The sequence below is a fragment of the Galeopterus variegatus genome, unplaced genomic scaffold, assembly GCF_000696425.1.
Source record: "Galeopterus variegatus unplaced genomic scaffold, G_variegatus-3.0.2 Scaffold4162, whole genome shotgun sequence".
NCBI classification, from domain to species: domain Eukaryota; kingdom Metazoa; phylum Chordata; class Mammalia; order Dermoptera; family Cynocephalidae; genus Galeopterus; species Galeopterus variegatus.
In genome coordinates this window covers 45,325-60,807 of record NW_007730273.1, presented here as the reverse complement: position 1 = coordinate 60,807, position 15,483 = coordinate 45,325, and the positions used below count along the sequence as shown (strand labels likewise).

The 15,483-nt window shown below is 50.0% G+C and overlaps 1 protein-coding gene and 1 pseudogene across 1 annotated transcript; both read right to left on the bottom strand.

Moving 5' to 3' along the window:
- Positions 1-848: 848 nt before the first annotated feature.
- On the bottom strand, positions 849-1,743 carry LOC103602468 (annotated as a pseudogene).
- On the bottom strand, positions 1,690-13,682 carry WISP2 (WNT1 inducible signaling pathway protein 2). The gene is made up of 4 exons (XM_008586871.1): positions 13,601-13,682; positions 9,307-9,523; positions 3,770-4,024; positions 1,690-1,981 (listed from the first exon to the last, which is right to left on the bottom strand). The coding sequence occupies exons 1-4, from the start codon at positions 13,658-13,660 to the stop codon at positions 1,761-1,763; spliced, it is 753 nt and encodes a 250-aa protein (XP_008585093.1). The 5' UTR covers positions 13,661-13,682; the 3' UTR covers positions 1,690-1,760.
- Positions 13,683-15,483: the final 1,801 nt, after the last annotated feature.

Sequence of the window (15,483 nt, the reverse complement as noted above, 5' to 3'; positions counted from 1 at the left end):
CTTCCACCTTCCAGGTAGGTTTGATGACACAGGAGGCACAACTGGAAATGGAGAGAGAAGAGGGCAGAAGCCGAGGTATGTCTCCTCCCATCTCCATCTGCTTTTTGTTAGGTCTATAAGTTTGCACCTGTGTGGTGGCTGCAGCTCCCAGCAGATGGCCTTGCTGTGGTCCCATCTTCTGCTGGCTGGCGCAGCTTTGGGCCCCGACCTCCCTCAGCCCCTCCACCCCTAGGACTGATGTTGACTTTCTCCTCTTGCTGATCTCACGATCCCCTATTTGGCCTCTCTGCTGGGTAACTCATTCCCCACATTAAATTCCTCCTTTTTCATTATGTTGAGCAAACAAAGTCATTCACTACAGAATACCTGCTATGTGGTTCTATTTATGTGAAGTTCAAGAACAGGCAAAGTGCATCTATGGTGATAGGAATCAGAACAGTGACATTCTTGGCGGGAAAAGGAGACCGCCAGGAAGGGGCCAGAGAGAACTTTCTGAGACGCTGAAAATGTTTTATATCTTGATTGAGGCATTGATTACGTGAGTATGTGCACTTGTGAGGACTCCTTAACCCACAGGCCCAAGACCTGGGCATTTAACTGTGTGAATTATAACTAAACGAAATTAGTTTAAGAAGAAGAAATCCCTGTTTAAATACCAAAAGTGTTTTCTAATTTCCTGGTTGGATCCTGATGGAAACATGGTTTTTGTTTTTCAACGAACATAGGTAGACCATGGAGGAGGATGTAAAATTCAAGTGTTTGGTTTTTTAAAAAAAAAAATTTTAAATAAAACATGAGACTTTAAACCGAATTTCACACTTGGGTTGGTTTATTTCAGGATATGTCCCTAGTCCCTGGCGTGGGGGGGCTGGGGGAAGTGCCCTTCATTCTCTCCTGCTTTTCTCTAGTCAAAAATGTGGCGAAGCGCTGGTGTGTATTTAGTGTCTAGCTCAGTGCCTAGCACAGTGCAGGTGCTCTGGAAAGGTTACTTCTTACTGATATAAATTGGGTTTCGTGGATCATTTTAAGGTCCGTGTTTTCTGACTTTCTTAAAGAGAGTGTGATTTTCCCTTGTGAGGGTCACAAAGAATTCTGCCCTGGCTAGGGAGGGCTTTCTTAGACCACACAGGCTCGAGACACAAGTTTCTACATAGGCTTGGATTCGGAGATGATTTTATGAAACTCCAGGAAAGGAAGCAGGAGTTCAGAATATCTGTGTGGTCCTCTCCTCTCTACCCCCAGGTCTAGCCCAGCACCTGCCGCAGCCTCACGATGAAGGGAACGGTTGTTCCATCTACTGCCCAGGGCAAGTTGGAGAGAAAGCTCACTGGTGCACATGTTTCATAAGGGCTGCATGTAGGCTAGGAATGGGCCAGAACACCCTGGAAACCTTGGCCGGCTTCCTAGGCTGTGAGTTAGGGGAAGGGGGACTAGATCATGCACCCCTGCTCTATCTCAGCGTCCAGATGGACCAGGCAGCTTGTGAATATTCTCGTCCTCCTGGGCCTGGGTGGTGGACCCAAGCTGGATTGTTGCCAGTGGCCAAGGGTAGGGAGGACCATCAGCCCAGGGCCCGGGCACAGAGCCGCCTCCTGGGGACAGTGGGTACGGCATGTCCAGTCTGTCCTCCTGGGCCTGGGTGGTGGACCCAAGCTGGATTGTTGCCAGTGGCCAAGGGTAGGGAGGACTATCAGCCCAGGGCCCGGGCACAGAGCCGCCTCCTGGGGACAGTGGGTACGGCATGTCCAGTCCCAGCTGCTCTAGAAGGCACTGTTCCGTGGGCTACGGCCCTGGGCGGGTGGGCAGGGCCCGGGCAGACACAAGCGGCGCTGGGTCTCCAGTCGGCAGAAGCGGTTCTGGTTGGACACCCGGGTGGCCACGCCCAGCCCACAGGTGGTTGAGCAGGGACCCCAGGCCGTGCTCCATTCTGGGCAGGGGACACCAGGGGGCGGGGGAGCAACAAGGCCAGAAAACTGAGGTCCTGGGGAAAGAAAGAGGAGTCAGCACTGTGAGGTCAGAGCTTGGCAGCCAAGTCAACCCCCCTGCCAGCGGTGTGATCTTGGTCAAGTTGCTTAACCTCTCTGGATCTCAGTCTCTTCTCATGTAATTTCCTAACAGTTGATCGTTGCGATTGAATAAAATAACGAACGTGAAGTGTTTAGCACCGTGCCTGGTACTCGTAAGCACCCCATAAATATTGGTCTTTAGGCAACTAGGATGGTGCTGGCCACAATGGTCCCCCAGTACGCAGTGAGCTTTCTTGTTTCTGTGTTCCCCACAGCTCCCATGATAAATAACATCACACAGGCGGGAGGTGCCCTGCCTTGTGTAGTGGTGCCAGGACCTGGTGGTAAGGATCGAAGAGTCCAAGATCCTTGTGCCTGGAACAAGATGGTGAGCTCATCATGGTCCAGCTTTTCCTCTTCCCCAAGCCATCTTCTTCTCTGCTAATATTTTGGTGTCCTTCCTTCTAGTCCTTTATACCAGTGGTTCTCAATAAGGGGTGATTTTTGCCCCCCACCCGGGGACATTTGGCAATGTCTGGAGACATTTTTTGTTGTCACAGTTGGGGAGGGGGGTGACTACTGGCATCTACTGGGTAGTGGCCCCGGATGTTGCTAAACACCCCATGATGCACAAGAACCCCACCCCCCCAACAAAAAATTACTCAGCCCAAATGTCACTAGTGCTGAGGTTGAGATACTCTGATTTCTACACACGTGCACATTGTGTATGCAGGTATATGTGTCCCTCTACCTGTGTACACACATAGTGGAGATCAAATTGAAGATATGGTTTCTTATCCTGCTTTTTATACATAAGGTGAACTCACTGGCATTCTCCTACATATTTAAACAGATGTATCATATTCCAGCACTAAAGTAGTACTCTGTGCTAGGCACTGTTACACCTGCTTTACCTGGACTAACTCATTTAGTCCTCACAGCAAGTCTATGAGGTGGATGCTCTTATCGCCAGTTTACTTGAAGAGCAGAGACACAGAGAAGTTTAGCAATTTTCTCAGAGTCACACAGCAAGGAAATGGCAGACCTGGGATTAGAAATGGTGCAGGTTTTATGTACTTAACCCACCACACTCTACTGCCTTTCCTGTGTGGCAGCATTATTTATGGAACCAATCCCCTCTTTTTGGTTGCCTTTTTATTTTTTAAATCACCTTCGTGTAATAATAAGAATTTTTAAAAAGCAACATAATAACAACAAAATCTCTAACATCGAAGAGTTTATACCAGAAGGTAACTGTCTTTTTTCCATCTCTGCCCACCCCAGGCCCACGTTCCAAAGACAACCACCTTGCCTAGGTCAGTTTTGAGTTCCTCTAATTGAGTTCAAATAATAATGTATTGATAATAGTATATATTATCAATATGTATTGATATATTATAAATATAATAATATTGTGTACTATAATAGTATACCTCTGTTACATTTTTTATACCTCTGCTGTGAAATATGAGAATCTGGTTCAAGTATCCTAACCCTACCCACTCTGCCACCCGATTTTTATTTTTAATTATTTAAGATTTTAAATTATATATTTAAACGGCCGCTTCTTTTGTCCGTTTTAAAGAGGCCTGGGGACTCGCCACTGCACTTTCCTACCTCTCTCCACAGCCACCACCCCCTCCCAGCTTCTGATGTGTCCCACTGTCCTGGCAGTTAAGAAGCCCCCACCCATCCCCAAGCCCAGGCATCCCGGGCGCCCCTCAGGCGACCCTGCGGGTGGCCTGGGCCTGCCCTGCACTCACCTTGGGCTGGGAGGGGCTGGACCCCCAGTCCCCTTCCCTGGTCGCAAACCCACTCGGGGCAGCACCTGCCCGGGACCTCGACCCTCCTGGGCTGGGGGCAGTCCCAGCTGGGCAGCCGGACGTCCTCGCTGCACAGCGGCACACATGTGAAGCCGCCGTCCTCGCAGCGGCAGCGGATCCTGCAGTGGGGCTGGAAGGTCTCCCCGTCCCGGTACAGACGGCCGTTCACCTCACAGCTCCCATCGTCCTCTCCCACTGTGGAGGAGAAACCGGCCCCCCATCGTGATCTCGCCTGTGCATGGCTCTCTGCAGAGCTGGCCCAGATCCCGCTAGGGGAGGCAGTGCCCTTACAGTACCTGAGCACTGCCCACGGCTTCCAGCCCAGCGGTAGGCACCCTCTCCCCACTACCAGCCTGTCCCAGCGCCTGCAGCAAGACAACGTGGCATCCTGGACCCTGGCACAGGGTTTCTGGGAAGACTGGCCTGGTTTGAGCCCCAGCTCTGCCCTTTCTTAGCTGTGAACCTTGGCCAAGTGATCTCATTTCTTGCCTCAGTTTCCCCATCTGCAAAATAGGATATAGTGGTATTTAGCTCACAGGGTGATATAGATTAAATGAAATGATGTGTAATGAATCCAACATAAAGGAGACCTTTGATAGCTCCTAGCTACTCTATTATTATTGTATATTAATAATATTTAACTGTTACATACACAGATTTTATGCAACAAACTCATTGTCCACCTGCTGTGTTGTAGTCATCACTATCAGATGAGGGCTTAACTTGCTGGCTGTGTGTGGCTTTGGGAAAGTTACTTAACTTCTCTGAGTCACCTGAACAATAGCAATGATGAGAATTATAATTTGTGCCTTCAGGTTACACGGGGTAATATGCACATAGTACCTAGCATAGTGCCAGGCCTGTGGTAGGTGCTCAGGAAACACTCTTAGAATGAAGCCCTCAGGATAGGGGTGTTGTTAGCACTTCCTTCACTGGACATGAACTCTTTGAGGGGTGAGAATGTTCATCCTGGCATCCCCCGTGCTAGCTCAGAACCTGGATGGGACACACAAAACCCCAGGAAATGCCCTTCAAATGAATATCTAGCACAAGGCTCGGCACATAAGAGATGCTGATAAAATAACTCTGATTCCTTATAATGCCAGAGATATTTATTGTGACCCACCTGTGTGCCAACCACTGTGTTCCTAGACAGGAATAAGACAGTTCATGTCTCGAGGGACTCATGGGCTAGTGGGGAGACAGATGTGAAAGTCACCATCTCCAAGACAGAGAAGGTAAGAGCCCTGGTGAGGGGAGTGTGAGCTGCTCAGGAAGTGCAGAGGAGGAGCAGTGTGTGGGTGGGGGGCAGAAGGGGGCTTCCTGGAGGCCTGGGTGGCTGTTGAGCTGGGTCTGAGGGAAAGGACTCATTGGCAAGCAGGTTCTCCCAGCTCTTCTTAGAAAAACCTAAAAATAGGTCCATGAACACACAGGTGCAAACCCTAGCTCCCCGCTTGCTAGCTGTGGGACCTGGGGCAAGTTACCTCACCTCTCTGAGTCTCAGTACCCTGCCCAGAGGGCTGCTGGAAGATTAAATGCTCATGGACTCACAGCACAATGTCCAAGCCTGGCACATAGCAGATGCTCAATAAATGGGAGTGGGTTATGCATGTCCTTCCAGGGAGGACAGGACCGTGTCGGCTCCTACAATTGCTCCCTCTAGGCCACCGCCCTTTGGCTCCAAATCCTTGACTTTTTGGCCTGGACCATGTGGCTGCTGGTTTCCTAGAAACCACAGAGGCAGCTGCACCTTAATCCCCTCCCCTGGCCTGGCCAAGCCTGAGTATCCCAGCCTGATCCTGGTGCCACAGCCCTGGAGCCTCCAGGTCGCTGGGATGGCCTGGTAAACAGAGGAATTGTTTAGGAAAATCAACTGGAGGGGTGATAATTTTAGCAAGGTTTCCTGGCACCTCCCCTGGGTCCTTCAGCTCAGAGCTGGTTGGGGTTGGGGTGGGCGGGGGATGGGGGGAGATGATCGCTGGGCAGGGGCACTTCAGGATCTGTGTCATATACCTGCGTGTATGGTCCCAAATACCACGAGGCACCTCCAAACTCAGAATTCCCCTGCCCACAGGGGAATAACACATCCAGCTGCCAAAACCCTACTCCTCCCTCCAGGTCCCCTCTAACATCCCCTTCTCCAGCAACTCCCCCACTTAATGCCTTCCTCTGAGTTCCCATAGCCTCTCCCAGGACAGAGCATAGCCTTGTCATCTGAGGATTTCTGCATCCTTCTTCCCCTCTGGGAGTCCCTTGCAGGGACAGGAACAACAGGGTTTTATTGTTTGTTTGTTTACCTTCAGCTACTTGCAAACAGTGTGACCTTAGGCAGGTGACTTAACCCTGGGTCCCTTATTGGCAAAATAGGGATAATAATAGGGCCTACCTCCATATTAAGGATAAAATGAAATCACCTACATAAAGGACTTGCTCACAGTATGTGCTCGATACATGGTTCCTGTTCTGCTAGCCCCGCTAGAACTACCCTTATTATTCATTCATTCAACACGTATTTATTGAGTGCCTGTGATGGGCCAGGCTCTGTTGTAGGCACTTATGAGAAAGCAATGAAAAAAACAGGCAAAAGTCTTTTCTTCCTTGAAGGTTTCGCTCCAGTGGAAATAAACACGATGAACATGTAGAGTTAATTGTGTCAAATGGTGATTAGTGCTAGAAAAATAAAGGAGGATTAAGGAGTTGGGGAGGGGGTTTGGAATTTTTAAATATGGTGATCAGGGAAGGTGACATTTGAGTGAAGACGTGAAGGAGATGAGGGAACTCGCCTCGCAGACATCTGCTGGAGGGAACAGCCAGTGCAAAGGCCCTGAGGTAGGAGTATGCCTGGGGTATGTATGGAACAGCAAGGAGGCCAGTGTGCTGGAGCAGAGAGCAGGTGGGAGAGAGGGAGGAGATGAGGTCAGAGGGAAAAGGAGTAAGATCCTGTGGTACCTTGTAGGCCACTGTGGAGACTTTGGCTTTGACTCTGAGGAGATGGAAAGCCATTGGAGGGTTTGGGGCACAGGAGGGATGTGGTCTGACTTATGTATTAACAGGATCCCTTGGACTGCTGCATTGAGAATAGACTGGGGGCAAGGATGAAAAGAGAGACACGATTTGGGGGCTACTACAAAATCCAGGCACATGGTGAGGGGGTTCAGACCAGGGAGGAAGCCATGGAGGGGCTGAGAAGTGTCAGATTCTGGAAATATTGTAAAGAATTTGCTGGTGGACAGTGGGTGGGAGGTGAGAAGAGAGATGTTAAGAATCATGAGCCTGAGCCATGGAAAAGATGGGGTGCTTGCAACTGACTAGGGAGGCAGCACGTTTGGGGTGTAGGCACTCAGGAGCTCGGGTGGACGTGCTGTAACTATGATCATGAATCTGCAGCACAGAACATGGCTCGGAACGGCCCTCAGAGAAGGGCAGTTGAACCAGTAAGTGATAGGAGAGTTTTTGACTGCACGTTCCCTGCAGATCCCAAGACCAACCTCTGTGAAGACATAGCTGGATCTTAAGTCGCCTGTGGGGTTCACCAGCTCCTCTAAATTTGGTTGAAATCATTAAACATTCACGAGCACCCACCATGTTGCCAGACCAGAATTGAGAGTGGCAGGAAGGACCAGGGACCAAGTAAATCCTTGGCCTGTAGGTGTTTGAAGTCTGAATTAAGATAGGATAATAATAAAGTTATTGACAATAACAGCCACTATGTCTAATCATATGCTGAGTGTCAGGCAGTTGAGTAATGGAGCCTGCTTGTGAGTTCAAATCCCAGCTCAGCCATTATGGGCTGTGTGATCTTGGACAAGATGCTTAACCTCTCTGTGCCCCTTTCCCCCCTCATTTATAAAATAGGGATAACATTAGTATCTACCTCAGATGGTTGTTGTGAGATTAAATGAATTGATATTTGTGAAGCCCTCAGTGCCTGGCACATGGTAGGAGGTGTGTAAGTGTTCAATAAAGAAACTGCCAAGTGCTTTACATGTCTCATGGAAAATCTAAATAACAGCCTTGTAAGCTAAGTGTTACTTATCTCAGCTTTTTCTTTAGATACATCTTCATTAGCAGTCATCCGTGAGTTTATATAACAAATCACCTCTTTCTCATTACTATACTCCCCCGATCAAATAAAGTATTTTACAAGAATTTACTATTGCTAATATTCTGTCTGTAAGTTTTGTTTTTTAACAAGGCTTTTCCTGTAGATGAGTTTATTGTCAATGACTCACGAGCCTCTCTCTCTCATACTTATTTTTTTTTTTTTTTAAAGATGACCGGTAAGGGGATCTCAACCCTTGGCTTGGTGTTGTCAGCACCACGCTCAGCCAGTGAGCTAACCGGCCATCCCTGTATAGGATCCGAACCTGGGGCCTTGGTGTTACCAGCACCACACTCTCCCGAGTGAGCCACGGGCCGGCCTCTCATACTTATTTTTATAAAAGTATGACATGCACATAGATGAAAGAGGTAAATTGTTCTACAAGGTTTATTATTTAAAAAGAGAAAGAAAGAGGGATAAAAAGAATAGTCCCTGACCTCTTTCTATTTCTCTAAAGCAGTGGTTCTAAATTGGGGTTGATTTTGCCTCCTGGGGACATTTGGCAAGGTCTGAAGACAGACTGTCATGACTTGGGGGGTAGGTTGATACTGGTACCTGGTGGATAAAGACCAGGGATGCTCGTAAACATCCTACAATATACAGGACAACCTTCATGACAAAAAACTATCTAGCCCCACGCGTCACTAGAGCAAGGTTGTGAAACCCTGCCCTAAATTGTCAGAGGATACCAAGGCCTAAAAGAGCAGTGAGAAATGTAACATGCTCAAGGTCACGGTAAACAGCAAACCCAGGATTCAAACCATGGTCTCAAGGCTCCCACTTGGGAGGAAGACAAAATGGAATGTTGCTTTAGAGCCTGTTTGACCAGGTCTCTAGCTGTGTGACGTGAAGCATGGTAGTAGTTAACATCACTGAGCCTCAGTTTCTGCATTTGTAAAGTGGGTCTGAAACTACTGACCGTCACAGGATTCTTGTGAGAATGATGTGGCTTGTGTGGTAAGGGCTTACTTAGCACAGTGCCTGACACCTAGTATGCCCTAAATAGGGGATCGCACTTTTATTCTCCCCCAAGTGTTGTGAGGGTCCTGAGAAGGGGATGATGACTTTGGTTGGAAGAACCTGGGAGGGCTTCTCAGGAGACAAAAGGTTTGAACTTGGCTTTGAAAGTTGGCTATGATTCGGACGGTGGAAATGGGGAAAGGCTATTCACGGTGGGGGCATGGTCTGAGCAGAGACCAAGAGGGAAGGGGGCAGTGGGCCTCGGAGCCTTGGGTCACCAGAGTCAGCTGGAAAGGACGGGGTACCTGAAGTGAGGGTGAAAGGAGGTAGAGAGACGAGGGCTGCTGTTTGACTCAGGATCCCATGGCCTCGACCTCCCGCACACACCCATCATCAGTCCCGCAAACCTGCTTACAGAGGCACACGGCCCCCCGGCCGGCAGGGCCCTCACCGAGCTGGCAGACCAGACCCTGGCTGGTGTCACAGATGTGGAGGTGGTCGCAAGGCTCCCCCAACCGCCGTGCGCATACCCGGCAGCAGCCACAGCCGTCCAGCACCAGGGGCACCCCCAGTGGGCATCGGGGCGGTGGCCAGGGGCAGGTACATGGTGTCGGGCACAGCTGGGCGCACACCTGAAGGGACAAAGACCTCACTCAGTTGTGGGCCTTCAAAGTGGGCAGTGAGACCCTCACAACTGGGCTACCTCTCTGCCAGGCTGGGCAGTGTGGGATTCACACCTTGGCCTCAGGGTCACACAGACCTGCCCCTGAACACCGGCAGTCCCATGGCATTCCCTAAGAGACAGTATGGCATTGTAGTCATGAGCAAGGACTCCGGACTAGAGTTCCAGTCCTAACTTTGTTCCTTATTAGCTGAATGCCTTGGGGGAGTTACTTAAACTCTCTAAACCTTAGTTTCCTCATCTGTAAAATGGGTGCAATAGTAGAATCTAAGTCAAGGGACTTTTTTGAGGAGTACGTGAAATGATGCATTGAACCCTTAGCAAGTGGCCTGACATGCAATAAACGTTCAGTGCATTTAGCTACGATGATCATCATTATTCATTACAGTAAAGGCTTAGCCTGTGCCCTCTAGGAGCTGACAGGAAAGCAAAAGCTACAAGCCAAGGGTTAAAACGGCAGGGTATGGTACGTTTTCCAGCATGTGGATACTTATCTTGAGGGCTGTATAAATCTAACAGTATCGTGAATGTTTTTGGTCTTTAGAATAATCCAAACATGTTTCCCAACCCTGGATGCTCATCAAATCAGCCAGGAAATAGTAAAATACAGACCCCCAGGCTCCCTCTGGGACTTCCCAAATCAGAAGTCCCAGAGGCAGAACCTTGGAATCTGTATTTTTAACAAGCTCTCCAGGGCCTTCTGAAGCAGAGCTAAGTTTTCAGCACCTCTGCCCCAGTCTAACTTCCTCCCCTTGACTTGTGTAGATGGGGAAACTGGGCTCTAGAGAGGGGAAGAGATTTGCCAAAAGTTAGTGTTAGACACAGGGCTGGGAACAGTCCCAAGTCCTGCTTCCCTAGTGAGGACCCAGGGACACCAGGTGGGGGTTGATTTTTCCTGTAATAGGGAAAAGCTTGAGCCAGGGACTCACCCCCCAGTGGCAGCCTCAAAATATCAACCCAAATGACCCAACTACCCTTCCTCACCCAGGACAAGGAAATAACCAAACCACAAATCAGATGCTATGGACTCCCTGTATGTCCATTTGTATGTGGAGACCAAGAGGTAGGCATAATTCAGGATGTTCCCTGTGGCTCCATCTTTGGGGGACCAATTACTAGGAGAATCCTTGGGGGACTGGAGGGTTTTATGTAGACTTGCGGTTTAGGAAGATGAATTGATGATCTCATATTTCCTGTGTGGTCCCAAAGCAGTCGATGACCCCTTTGCCCTAGCCCCCACCATCTCCCGCCCCTAGTACCCGCAAGTCCTGCAAAGCTGCTTTCAGTTGTCTGAAGTTCCCACCCCAGCCACCAGGGGCTGCCCCAAACTGGTTGACCAGCTTTTGGTGGGGGTTGCAGACTGGGAAGCAATCATAGGCCTCCCACCTAAGACACCACTTACTTGGAAACAGAGGAAAGTGTGTGGCTGTGTGCCTGGCTGCCTCAGGAGGGAGGGAGGTCTCATCTCTGCAGGAATTTCAGATTCTAGGAAAGAGGGCCTAGGCTCAACCCTCAAGGTATGGTCTGGACAAGCAGCATCACCTTGGAGCTTGTTAGAGAGCTAGGACCTAGGGCCCTTCTTTATAAATCCAAATCTGCACTTTAGCAAATCTAGAGGTAATTTATGTAGCATTGATATGAGAGGAAATAGTCTGGACTTTTGGGTTTCCTTCCAAGCCAGAGGTTCAGCTCTCTTAGTTAGTGAACAGTGGGGGACTCTGATCAGAATTGGTTCTTGGGTCCCTCCTTCCTGAAAACAGGGGTACCAGGAAATAGGCCTTCTGCTGTGCACCTAGGTTCCCACTGTGGGCTCCTTTACCAGGCAAGCTTGGCCAGGGCTGGACTCTGCAGGTCCTGGTACCCAGGAGAGGCTCTAATGATATTAGTGAGTATAGCTAACACTTACCATGTTATACCACCTGTGTACCATGTGCCGAGCACTTTAATGTGCTAATTTAATTCTCCAGTGTGGGGTCCCATGATATTTCCACATTAAAGATGAGGAAACTGGCTTTACAACACAAAGGTTCATGGGTTTGGATCCCCATACTGGCCAGCCACCAAATAAATAAAGATGAGGAAACTTTAGCTTTAAAAGTTGAGCTTTAACTTTAAAGCAACGCAGTAGTACAGCCAGGAAGAGGTGAAAAAATTGGAATCCAAGGCTCAAGCTCTAAATTACTAGACCTACCTCTTGTCCTCTAGGGGCTCTGATGCCAACTTAGCCTCTGCCTCAATTAACCCACTTGTTGAAGGAGGAAATGGAAAGTCAGGCAGGGTGTTTTGGCATAGCCAAGGAGGGACATGTCCTCCCCAGCTCCCTCTATCTCCACACCCTCCCTAACCACCCTGCTGCTGCGTTCAAGTTGTCCCATCACTCCTCGGTTTCCCCAGAGCCTTGCTGTGGTCAGTGCGGGTGAGGCTCGGTGGTAGGAGCACTAGACATGGAGTTTTCTGGGCAAATGTTCAGATCCAAGTTCTACCACTAACTTGTTATGTGACTTCGAACACAGGGCTGAACTGCTTTGTAATGTGGTGGTACAGCTCAGTTTTCCCCTCTGCAAGGTGGAGTGAAGACCACCTGTCTTTGACTGATGATGGGGATTCAGTGAGGTCCCAGCCAGCTCTTGGTCAACATGACTTTGCTTGTTTCCAGGTCTCTGCCTCGTGCTCCTGTCCACCGCCCTGAGCCCAGGAGCCTACAGCCTGCCTGTCAGATTTGGAATTCTCTCTCTGAGGACTGTTGTGACTTTCCTTGTTCACGATGACTAAGTCCCTGGATTTCTGTGCAGGATGCTGTGTGCAGGATGCTGCCCGGCTTCCTGAGACCAGGGAAGAGTCGTCCCATTGGTCTCACTCCAGTGGTGAGTCTAGGATGGCTTTACTTTGGTCTTTCATAATCCTGCACCCCTTCGCACCCCTTCTCTCTTCCAGAACCCCAAATCCCCTGCTCCAATTACCGAAGCCACCCATCCTGGCATCACATCAGCTTTGGGAGGATAAGCAGCAGGACTGAAATGCCTGCAGGGTTCTCAGCCTTCCCTGGCATGACTGCTTGGGGCCCAGGAAAGAGAAGCTCCTGCCCATGCTCCTCAGACGAGCAGGAAAATGCAGTGAGATCTTGGCTTGGTGGGTGACAATCCCCATGGTTCCTGGAACTCAGCATTTGCTGAGTGGATGACATGGCACAGCAGCTGTGGCCTTGGTCCAGGTTGAGGGTGGGAAGGAACACCTGGAGTCCCCCTAACACACACCCATGACTATCCTGGGCTCCAACGTGCCCCTCCTCTATTGCTCTGTTTCTTTGCTGTGTGGCTTTGGGCAAGTTTCTTACCCTCTCTGAGCCTTGCTTGACTGAAAACTGGGGATAGGAATTCTTTATGGGGTTGCTGTGCATATAAGGCAAGATGGACATCCCGCAAGCTCTTTGATGAATGCCCCATGCAGCACCAGCAGAGAAGGCCATTACTCCTCTCCCCTTCCAGCCAGGGTCCTGGGTCACTCACTTTCTGAATGCCCAATGGCCTTGACGCAGTACAAACTTTTCAATCAGACACCAACATCCATTCAAAGCCTGGCTCGGAGTTAGACAAAGCATGTCATATCTCGAGTCTCCCCCTTTATACCCATCCCTGCTTTGTAGAGGGGTTCTAGGGACTGGTAATAATCTTTAAAGTTCTCTTTTGAACATTTATCACATTCCAGGGGCTGTGCTAAGCATTTTAGATGAACTATGAATAATTTTCACAAAGGCCTCCTGAACATTATGCCCATTCAACCAAGAAAGAAACTGAGGCTCAGAGAAGGAAAGGGACTTGCCTGGGGTCGCACAGCAGAGCTGGCCAAAGGCAGCTGTCTAGCACCAGGGAGGGAAGCCTGACTTGAGTACAGTAACCAGACTGTGCCCAAAGTGTGGCCCTGCAGGAATTCTGCCCAGGGGGGTGGTCCTTGGCTGTGATTTTACATGCCCACCCCCACCACACCAAAGAAGTCAGCAGTGAATTTTCAGAGCCCGCATCCCCCTTACCTTTGAGAGGAGGCAGAGGAGGGAGAAGGCCAGGAGGTGGGTCTGTGGTGTGCCTCTCATGTCACTGTGTCCCTTGCAGAACCAGCTTAGAGCCTAGGAGGCAGGACCTGTGAGTCTTTATGTTCCAGCAGCTGTGAGGTCACTCCCAGAAACACACACACACACACACACACACACACACACACCATTTCATTCCTTGCTTTTGCTCCTCTCCCTATCCTCATGGTCCTGGTGACAAGCCTATTTACCTGAAGGCGAGATCTTGGAGGCCACCAGGGGGGTGCCTGCCAGTGTGTGTGTGTGTGTGTGTGTGTGTGTGTGTGTGTGTGTGTGTGTGTGTGAGCCGGAGCCAGTGCCAGCTCCAAGAGCCTGTGACAGGCTGGCAGGGGCCTCTCTAGCTCCTCCCAGCCCAAGAGGGTCTTATCCAAAGCAGCTGGTCTAGCTGCTGCAGCCGTGCCCCAGACCCTCTGCCCGACCCCGGGGGGCGCGCAGATACTGGAAGTAGTCGGCAAGCACCCCTTCTTCGGGTCTGACCCAAGGCTCCTGAGCCTCGTGGCCCAGACTCTGGGCAGCCTCGGCCGGCCTGCGGTCTCTGGCAGGGAGGTTGGCAGCTGCCCAGAGGTGGGTGTGACCCAGAGCAATACTCCCCTGGCGGCCTGTTTGTGCTTGGCAGCAAGGGGCCTCTCCACTGCCTGCTTCCCTGGCTCTGGAAGGTGGCCTGCAGTGGGTGAGCCTGAGCAGGCTGGACCTACTGTGTGCCAGTGCTTGCTGAGCACTGCTAGAAGATCTGGTCAAACCAAATCCATTTTGCTTAATTCAGCAAACTCTGAGTCCTCTGCAGGAGCTGGAGACACAAAACTGACCTAAGGACAGGGCCCGGAGGGGGAGACGACAATGGGAAAACAGGTGGAATTCCTGAGAATACCGAGGAGGGTCCCTTGTTCAGACCACTGGCAAGGGACAGCTTTCTGAAGGAGGTACCATTTCAGTGAGCCAGGAAAAGAGAGGGTGAGAGAGGGCAGAACGTTTCAGGTGGCGGGAACAGCCCATAGCAATACCTAGAGGCAGAACATTGCATGACAGCCTTGCCTATTCTGGGAGCCAAAGGTTCCTGGTATGACTGGAGCCTTCTTTGTGGTGGGACATGGTGATGTACGTGCCGAGTGAGACACACACAGATTCACACCACCAGGATTTGGGGCATCTACAACGTTCCAGCCACTGGGGGTGGGGGGCTGTGGAGACATGGGCTTTGCCTGTAGAATTTAGCAAAGATAATTACAGAGGTGATGTCAGCGGGTGGCTGGGGAAGGCGTTGGCCCCCATCACTCCATCAGTACCGCAGTCCTCAGAGTGAGTGAGCTGTACCACAGAAGGTTCCAGAATGGGTGGTGGGTGAGGAAGAAGAGAGATTTGATATAGGGGCAAGACTGGGATTTTTCGGCATGGGGGAGACTCTCTCCTGTTTGCAGTCCCAGTGGAAAGAGGCAATGGAGGTGGAGGTTGACATTGAAAATGCGGGATTTGGTCATTTATGGCAGGAGGAAGTAGATGTGGTAGGGGATAGGGGTCCAGAGACGTGGAGGGAAAGAGAAACAGCGTAGGTTGTTTTTTGGCCTTTTTTTTTTTTTTTGGAAATGATGCTTTAGTCAGAGGCACGCCTAGAGTATTTTACACCCAAAATGGATCATTTTAACACCCCCTTCATATGCCAAAATTATGTTTAATAATAATCATGAAATGAAACAAATATATTTTAGGTGCGAACTAAAATTTGCACTTACCAAATGAAAACATTTACACTTCAAAGTTCACCCCGTTTCACTCTTTTCAATTTTAAACGCAAATCAAAACTCCAAGTAATTTTGTAGAATGACAAAATC